At 35.9% G+C, this 9,472-nt stretch overlaps 2 protein-coding genes across 2 annotated transcripts; both read right to left on the bottom strand.

The window, feature by feature from the left end:
• Positions 1-41: 41 nt before the first annotated feature.
• LOC127807718 (uncharacterized) lies at positions 42-4,441 on the bottom strand. The gene is made up of 5 exons (XM_052345756.1): positions 4,061-4,441; positions 2,952-3,164; positions 2,613-2,761; positions 2,450-2,518; positions 42-2,360 (listed from the first exon to the last, which is right to left on the bottom strand). The coding sequence occupies exons 1-5, from the start codon at positions 4,268-4,270 to the stop codon at positions 629-631; spliced, it is 2,373 nt and encodes a 790-aa protein (XP_052201716.1). The 5' UTR covers positions 4,271-4,441; the 3' UTR covers positions 42-628.
• A 4,208-nt stretch (positions 4,442-8,649) lies between these two features.
• On the bottom strand, positions 8,650-9,447 carry LOC127808627 (wall-associated receptor kinase-like 22). Its single transcript, XM_052347196.1, has one exon. The coding sequence runs from the start codon at positions 9,445-9,447 to the stop codon at positions 8,650-8,652; it is 798 nt and encodes a 265-aa protein (XP_052203156.1).
• Positions 9,448-9,472: the final 25 nt, after the last annotated feature.

Genomic DNA, 9,472 nt, shown 5'->3' on the forward strand with positions numbered 1-9,472 from the left:
CGAACTAAGGGAACTTGCTTGGAAGGTATCCTATCTTTACGCCAAATTTTATTGGTTGTGGTCTCAGATTTATAAATTTGCAACTTTACACCTTTCGCAACTCAGATTTTTGTCCGTTTTGGCACATTCTTAGTAGTGTTTCTCTCAATAGCACTGAACTTAGGAATCTTTTTTGGAGTTTTTCGACTTCTTCCGTGGCCTGTCAACTCTAATCTTATGCCTTGTTGATGGTGAGTGATATAGGATCGCTAGTCCCCCACTTAAAATTTATAAATTTTACGACATGAAACTATCCAAAAATTAGCAAATCTATATCTTAAAGAATGTAATGCTATATTAATCTAGTCTCTCCAGGCTCCATTAATGACAAGGAATGGGTTTCCTAGAGAGCATTTGGATTTTGGATAACAGAGGGAGCATAGGAATTGAAGGTAAACATTGCTAGAGGACCGAAGAAGAAATCTGAAAGTTAAGAACAAGAGAAGGAGAAAAATTGGAGATAAAAAGTACAAAGATAGAAATGGGCAAACAAAGCAACAGTATGAGTATATGTATGTACTGTATATACAAAACCTACACACCATGAACACAGCAAACAAAGAGTGCAAGTGATGGACAAAGCAATGCACTAAGAAGAAAGGTTGTTCTCTTCTGATTCACCCCTTGGGCTTTCACAAGAAAGAGTTATATCCCTGAACACCTGCAGCCTGTTTCTCCTCAATAATTTTACGCCGCTTCCAGAAGTTTCTTCTCTTCCATTCTCCAGCCAAGAGTTGTTACGGCCTTCAAAGTTCAAGGTCTTTTTTGGCAATGGCGATGAACCATAATCGCCACTTCTTCCCGGTTCCTGTTGCTGATCGAAGCATAAAGGCCTCCTCACTGTTCTGTTGGTTGGGAAAGCAGGATTTCCAGGTTGGGTGTAATATCCATCTTTCAGATCAAAAGATTCCATCTTTTGGCTCAAATTCTCTATCTGATTGAGTGGAGTGAGAAGCTGATGAGTCTCGTTTGAATTCTTATTCTCATCATTGTATTCTCCACTGCTCCATCCATCACAGCCCCAAGTTGCAGTCTTGGAAGAAAATGGAGATTCCTGAGAGGGATAAACTTGTTTCCTTTCCAGACAATTAGTTCTTCCGCTTGACGACCCTTGTTCATCTTCTTCAACCATATCTGCCCAAGTCTTTTTGCTTCTACATGTTGAACTGTCATGGAATTGTTTCAGATTCCCGATTGGGTCCACATTTTCTGCAATGAGATCACAGCAGCTATCATGCTTTTGCAAGCTCTTCTTTGCACAACACTTGTGCTCGTCAGTTTCTGAGATTATCGCCCCGTTTACAGTGCTGATATTGGGAAAACCTTGAACACAATCTCGAGCTGAGAAGGCTTCCCCAACTCTTGAATTGACATCAACTGCTGCTGGACCACCTATAACTAAATCTGCCGATCCCACTTTAGCAATAGGCTGTTGAGAAGATACTCCCTCTGATTCTCCATAGTCTCCCCATGGTCTCTTTCTCCAGTCTCTATTCACAAATGATGAAGGATTATCTGCCGGTTTCCCATGGCCATTTTGGGTGACAGGTAGTCGCAGACTTTCATCAGCCATAGGTTGCTTGAATGATAATTTACGGTTACAACAACCAACTCCACCGTCTCCCCTGAATCCACCAATGGAAGACGGTGAACATCTTCTTGGCTGTGTGGATGGAACTTTCTGGAGTTGTGTGGCTGAAAACGGAGATGCATTTGGCATCCTACAGAATGAACCTTGTTCCATTCCACCAGCACTAAACCATTTATCATTCCTATTCCTACAAAGGTCAGCTCTTCTCCCACTTAGTTTTTCTCTGTCAGTTCCTTTTCTCGAATTAACCCGTGAGGAAGAACAAACCTCTGTACGGTTGCCTTGTCTATATAATCGATAATTTGAATTTCTTGTGTCAGAACAAGAATTCTCATGTTTCCCCCGAGAACAGGATTCTCTATTCTGTTCATCCATTCGTAATGCTTCCTTGTCGCGTCCGGAAACTGACCTTCTAGAGGCAGAAACATAATTCTGTTCTCCTTTCTCAGAAGTAGAGAATTCTTTCAAGTTTGCATGAACAAATGATGAGATAGGTGTTAGGATCTCCTTATCGTTCTCTTCTTCGCAAATTGACCGAGACTCTAATTCAGCTAGAATCTGGGTGGCGCGCTCAAATGACTTACCATATGAATCATCAACCTGTGCACCTTCAGAGGAAGCTCGTATTGTATGAAGAAGAAACTTGGCTTCTGTGAGCTTGTTCATATGCATCAAGCAGATTGCCAGATTGCACTGCTTGTTCTTATCTGGCTCTAGAGATAGAGCCTTTCTGTGAGAAAAACATTTATAGAAAATGAATTTCCTCTTCCAGATACTCGTGTTACATACAAAAAACCATCAAAAGCACAAGGAGCGTACCTATAAAGTTCTTCGGCAGATTTAAAGTTTTTCTGCTGCATGTAGGCCCAGGCCAAATTCCCTAACAACCTGCAGTTAAGAGTCAGATGAATGTCCTATAAACAAGAAACAAACTTGTACCCAAAAGGAAAAAAGAAGAGAAAAGACAACGCGCAATGTTCACCTTGAGTACTCTTGTTCAACTGTGATTTGAATCTTCCTCCCTTGAGATCTGCCATACTTTGTAGTCTTCCCGCCAAAAGCCATCCCTTCTTCAATGTTCTTCACCTTAATTTCAAGCATTTCAATCTGTTCTTTGGTCCTTCCAGATCTCTGCACCAACATTTCATATGTTGATTCACACTTAGTGATCACACTATTAAGATGCAAAACTAGTTCTATTATATAGCGCACAATTTTCAGTCCTAAAGCACCAATTATATCACTTGCTAAGAACACAAGACTTGATTGGGGTTCTCACTAACTCTTCCTCCATGAAATGGCAAGTGGGAACGAAGTTTACCTTGTAGAGTTCAAGAAGAATATTATCGAGAGATTCCTGAGATTCGGGGGGGCATAGATGGCGAAAAGATTTAACTGCCTCAATTGCCTCATCAGATCGGTTCAGTTGCTTCATTACAACTGCCATGTCTTTCAGCGCGCTATCAACTCGATCACCAGAATTTATTGCTGCCCAGAACAAGGAAATCGCCTTGTTGGGGTCCTTATCTATCAGCTATTGGTGGAAGGTTAGAATCAGAAAGACCTTCTGTGAAATATAGTATAGTCTAGTGCCAAAAATAAAATAACACATTCATGTAATGCCAAATATGGAAAACGAGTTTGATAACATTTCTTCTTTAGATTTGGATAACAAAAACAATATAGATAAATGGAAATGATTCATTGGGCAGGCACATTCAATGGGATTTTTCAACTAATTCTGCCAAAAAAAGAAAAAAAATCAGTCAACTGTAGTGGGACTGGGATGCCACAAAAAGTTAATACATTTTACACTGTTTTATGCCATAATTTTTTCAATTAAGGATCTGTTTTAAGGATCTATTTTCTTTCCGGTAAAAGGGTGATTCAGAGGAAAACAGATCAAGGATATCCCTACTAGCTTCAGTGACTTTTGCTATGAACAACTAAGAGAATTGAGAATAGTTTCGGAACTTGTTCATTATATCATCTAGTGGAAGAAGTCCACAAAATCAACCCAATTTGCTAATTGAGACGATCAAGAATATAAATCTTTGCAGTAACTAGAGCCAAATGGGAGAAAGTGAGATCACAGGAACAATTGGCAAAAAGAAAGAGCAATTGACAATTCTTGGGAAACAAACACAAAACAAAAGGAAGAAAGTGAGATCACATGAACAAATAGAACGAGCGATTGACAGTTCTTAGGGAACAAAGACGAAATAAACATCAACATGGAATTCAACTCCAACCTACCAGACAAAAACGGAAGCAGGAAAATTGAGAGCACATCAAGAAAAAAAAGACAGAGCAATTGAGAATTCTTGGGAAAGAGACACAAAATCGACAAAATAGAATTTGATTCCATCAACACTCGGAAAAACACACGAAAACTACAATGTACAATTGCAGAGTCAAAATGTCACTGACCTGAACATGCTTGGCTCTTACGTAGGGTGAGTCGCCGGCAGGAACTTTGTGGATGATATGGAAGAGATCGGCTTTGGTCTGGGGCGATGACCTCTTCTTCTCCGACATTGGCCACATTGGAGACCCTGGTGACCACCGCCTCGACTTTCCGGGCGGCGGAGGAGGCGTGGAGAACCCCCTCGCCGGAAAATTCTTGTCGCTAGTCCACATTGAAGCCTCCTCGGCGCCCCGACTCGGGTTCGTTTGCCGTAGACCCTTTTCTTGATTGACAAAGAAAATTCTTTCCTTGGAACGCAAAATCTATTCTCTTTTGCCGGAAAATTTTTCTGAGTGAGAAAAGAGAGAGCTGTTGGGAAAAGTGGAAAGGCCAAAAGGGGAGTTGGAAAGGAAGAGGAGTCAAGTAGCCGTTATATAAGTATCCGTTGGGAATCGACGTGTTTTGACGGTTTGGCACGGACGAGTGGCACGAGTGTTATAGGAGAAATAGATAGCCTGCGACCGGGCCTAGCGTCGGTTATTACCTATTGCTTAAATGGGGCCCATTGAATTTGTGGACGGTGATCCGATGAAGGATTAAAATACTTAAAAAATCCTGTATATAACAGTAATAACTTTCAAATCAGTAATTTCTTTTTTCGTATCTAAAAAATAGTCATATGATTATTAAGAAACATGAAAAAGTCCCAAATCACAGTCATATATGAGAAATATTTGAGAACCCAATAAATTTATTGAATCCACCTATGATTTAATAATTTTAATATTTAATAATAATCTTAACATTTAATTTTAAAATTAACATTTATTTAGACCCATTATAATGGGTTGCGACACCAAATTTGACAAACCAGAATTACTATAATAAATGTTAATCACCTCTTTCCCAAATCAAATCAATAGTTTTCAAAGTAACTTCTTTGGTACAACTCAAATGCAAAAGGCATGGTTGATATTGTTGTTTGGCTATAATAATAAATTTATAGTGTGAGAGAGAGTCCTTGGTTTGAGTGAGTGTGCGAGAGATTGAGCTTTAGCATTGAGTGAGATATGTCGATTGCTTCTTGTTCGGGCCATCACAAATGAGTTTTCTTAACTTTTTAATCTCTTTACACAGACAACGGCAATTATTGTTGCCTAACTACAATAATAAATTATTTCTTAACTTTTTAATCTCTTCGTATAGACAACAATTTTTATTGACGAGCTATGATAATAAATTTATAATACAAGAGAGTGAAGTGTGAGTGACCTTTGAGGTGTGAATGACTCCAAACTCTACGAGAAACCTTCTCAAGAGGCTACAAATCTCAAGAGATCCAATCAAAATAGCCTTTGAGATGCCCACGCGTCAATCTCCCCCTTCCCTTACTAAACAAGAGTGTCATCATGCCACAATCGCACTTAGACTCTTTTTGCTTCAAATATTTTATACTCATTAAGAAATTGACTTAAGTATCGAAGAATTCGTGCGAAAACACTTACCCATGCCCCCTAATTGAATTATTTCTTAGTATGTCACTCGTCTTCTCGATATTCAATCGACATCCTCAAAGTCACTCATCATCCAGAGAGTTACCCACTTTAAGGAGAGTCACTCGTATCTCTTTCTCCCACATTATAAATTTATTGTTATAGTAGTTGATTTTCAACACTTTAAAATGTTTTAAACGTTGAAAAGTTAAATATAAATTACATAAAAAAAATTAGGAACTTTTAATTTTTTATAATTTGATAAGTTTTGATTTTTTAAATAGTATTCCAAATTTTGTGTTTAGATTTAATTTTGTAATAAATTTTTAGGATTCTTTCAGTTATCAAAACATTACTTAGTTTTCAACTTCAAATTTTATAACTAAACATACTTTAACATTTTGTGTCATAAAAATAAGTAACATTTATTTTCAAAAAATTTAGAATCCAATCCATAGTTGAAAAATTAGAAATTTGATTTTTTTTTATTTTTTTAATTAGGAATTCAATCATTTAATAAAAAATTAGAATTAAAAAAATAATATTTTCTAGAACTAAATAAGCCTTAATTTTTTTCAATAATATATTTAGAGGAGTGTAATAATCGATTTGGGGTGGTTTGGAACGTGTTTTTAAACCAAATTACTATTAGTGGTTTATTTATTTTTCTAAGTCATAATTAAACCATTATATACTTGAAACCACCTAAATCACAACTTAGTGATTTGGACAATTTCAATTATAATAATTAACAACAATTAATAAGAAAAAAAATATAACCAATAACAATAATGGGTTCTTACTTTTTTGGGTTTAAAAATAAAAAAAACACTTAAAATAACTTGAGAGTTGTAGAATAAACTAACCTACTCAACCTACTGTTTAGCATAATTGAGAGATAGAGGTAAAAAAAAAAAAAATTGATGGCATTTTGATTGTCTCAAATAATTATACTTTTTTTTCAAATCATTAAATAAAAAATTGTGAATTTGTTATTTATTTGACAATCAAGTAAAAATTCATAGTTTTGTGACTAAATAAAATATTCAAATCATAAAAAAAATAGCTTTATTTGGGATATGAGTGGTAACAAGAGAATATCTCATTAAGGGAGAAATTAATCTATTCCCCCTATAAATCCACCAATTACCATGCTCCATATGTATTATTGAAGGCCAATCGAAACTCGTCATGTATTTATACCAAAAAATAGTGTGTGCCCTTTAAATCTCCAAAAAATCTATCTTCAGAAAGACTTATTGATCAAACCTGGTTAGAATCCATTGTTGATATAGAAGATATAGTTAGACTTAGTCTCCTTTCGTAGATTCACTTAACCAATAATCTCTTTAATATATAAAAAATCTCTCCAATCACACGAGAATATCGATCAGATTACACTTTAGGTGCCACTTCACACTATCTATAAATAGGAATGAATTCCTAAAAGTTTGAATTACATTAATATATAGAAACTCACTTTATATTATCATATCTTCTTCTTACAATTGATTTGAGCATTCAAGTTCTCCCAAGGAACAAAAGACAAGCCTTTGCAAGAATTTGGTTCTAGACAAACCTCACTGATCGGTCTAACGGGCAATCAATTTGATAATTTACCAAAATCCAAATCCCAAACCAAACTACTTTAGAAGTTTTTAAAATTAGCAAACTAAAACTACTTTTTTTTAGAAATAGACAATTTTACTATTTGAGTCACTTTGGTTTAATCAATTTGAATAGTTTCATTTTATTCTAGTCACCCCTAATTAAATATATTGAACTTTATTTTATGATTTTAATTTTATAGTACATGGAGAATGACAGTGGACTATTAACTGAAATATTATATTTTATGTATATATATAAACTAAGTAAATATACTTAAAATATATATATATATAAAACTCGTGACACAATCTTGTGATTATCGCTTTTATACGGTCCTCCATTGTTCGTACTCTCGATTTCGATAGAAAAGGTAAATTACAGGTGGATGATTTGTCTCACTGCACAGAGTAAGGAATCGAACCACGATCTACTGTATAAATCCCAACTTATCATGATCCAACCACTTAATCTGTACCCTGAAGACACTCATGACACAATCTTAAATCTTAACAATGGGGAGACCTCTTATATAATATATATTATATTTTGAACAATTTTATTTAATTTGCATATTTAAACACACACATAAGAAATTAGTTTGTTTGATTTGTCAAAAACGTTTTTTTACTAAAAAGTGGTTAAAAACAATTTTTTAAATTTCTTTTAGGTTATTTATGAATTTCTCTCTTAATCCCAACGAAAGAAATTTCTTTTAGGTTCTTTTAGGTTATTTATAATAATAAATTGTCTATGATCTCAAACATTAATCCCAACGACATCATCCTCTATCTCAAGAGTTGATCACTTACAACCCAAATGGAGAGTTATGGTAGATAGGGAGGTTTTGAGAACAACAAATTCAACCGGTACGTAGTATTAATGTAACTAGTTTTGAACTAAAACCACTGGTAGAATTAGCTATCTTCTTATTTTTCCAACATTTGCTAAATTCTATAAGTCGCTTTTCCAACCAATTATTTTTAACCTCCCTAAGTAAATATATAACAACTATTTGAACTAGACTTATTGGCATAACCTTGCCATGCAAGGACACTTACCTAGTATTTGATGTGATCAATTTGATGTTAATTTGGTAAATAATTTTGTTTATATATATATATATAATTTACTAATTTAATTTTAATCATTTTTATTAAAATAAAATTATTCAAAAAAGAACCCCCCCCCCCCCCCTTTTTTTCTCTCCACATTATGTTGGCATATTATTTCATGGTTTTTTTAAAAAATAATTATCATATACGATATATACCACCCAAACTAATTTTAGCTTACAGACCACTCTCTCTAGCTACGTACCAACTCGTCGACCATGTAGAAATGTTTCAGCACAATAGTTTTGAAAACCTGATATATTTTCATCAAAAAAGAAAAGAAAAGAAAACTGATATTGTAAGAGCTATTCATTAATAGATCCAATCATCCAAGCACTACAAATGAAGCTCATCTACGCTTTGAACTCTTTTGGTCCCCCAGGCCCAGATGTCACGTCACTCTCCGCCTACTGTATCATCATGCATCGTTCTGAGACGATCAAGATCAGCCGCAACTTCTATCATACCAGGCCTCTTCTTAATGTTCATCTTTAGGCATCTTCTGGCAATGTTGGCAAAAGCAAAGATCTCCTCTTCCTTGGCTTCTTCCACAACTGACTTCTGCACTATTTCGAGTAACCGGTTCTGCTTCATGAAGGATCGAAAATATTCCACCAGGCCTTCTTCACATCTGCTGGAAGAAGCAGCTTTTATGGCTGTCAAGAGTTCAGCAAGCACTACTCCAAAGGCATAAACATCGCTCTTATCTGTAAACTGTCCTGATCGAAAGAAGTGCGGGTCCAAGTACCCAAAAGTCCCGCCAAACATGGTCGTCAAGTGAGTCTTGTTAACAGGCATCGACCTTGAGATCCCAAAGTCAGACACTACAGCCCTACAGTTCTTATCCAGCAGTATGTTGTTGGACTTGATGTCCCTGTGAAAAATGGCCCTAGAAGCCCATGAATGCAAATAAGCAAGCGCTCCGGCTACTTCTGCAGCGATGCGAAGGCGGGTTTCCCAGGATAATGGTGAAGCATGATGTTCGCCATGGAGATGGTGCGCTAGGGTGCCATTAGATATGTACTCGTATACGAGTAATGGGACTTCAGTCTCCAGGCAACAGCCTAATAGTTTTACTATGTTTCTGTGGTCTATCTGCGACAGAATGAAGACTTCGTTAATAAAATGGCTTACTTGGCTTTCATCAACTATGTTCGACTTTTTGACAGCTACTATGCTTCCATCTGATAGCATCCCTTTGAAAACGGTTCCTCCTCCT

The sequence above is a fragment of the Diospyros lotus genome, chromosome 8 (genome assembly GCF_014633365.1).
Source record: "Diospyros lotus cultivar Yz01 chromosome 8, ASM1463336v1, whole genome shotgun sequence".
Taxonomy (NCBI): domain Eukaryota; kingdom Viridiplantae; phylum Streptophyta; class Magnoliopsida; order Ericales; family Ebenaceae; genus Diospyros; species Diospyros lotus.

Coding starts and splice junctions, on each gene's coding strand:
- LOC127808627 (XM_052347196.1), bottom strand. CDS start 9,447: ATGCTATCAGATGGAAGCATAGTAGCTGTCAAAAAGTCGAACATAGTT.
- LOC127807718 (XM_052345756.1), bottom strand. CDS start 4,270: ATGTGGACTAGCGACAAGAATTTTCCGGCGAGGGGGTTCTCCACGCCT. Junction 3,165..4,060: donor TAAGAGCCAAGCATGTTCAG/GTCAGTGACATT, acceptor TTCCACCAATAG/CTGATAGATAAGGACCCCAA. Junction 2,361..2,449: donor TCTGCCGAAGAACTTTATAG/GTACGCTCCTTG, acceptor TTTTTCTCACAG/AAAGGCTCTATCTCTAGAGC.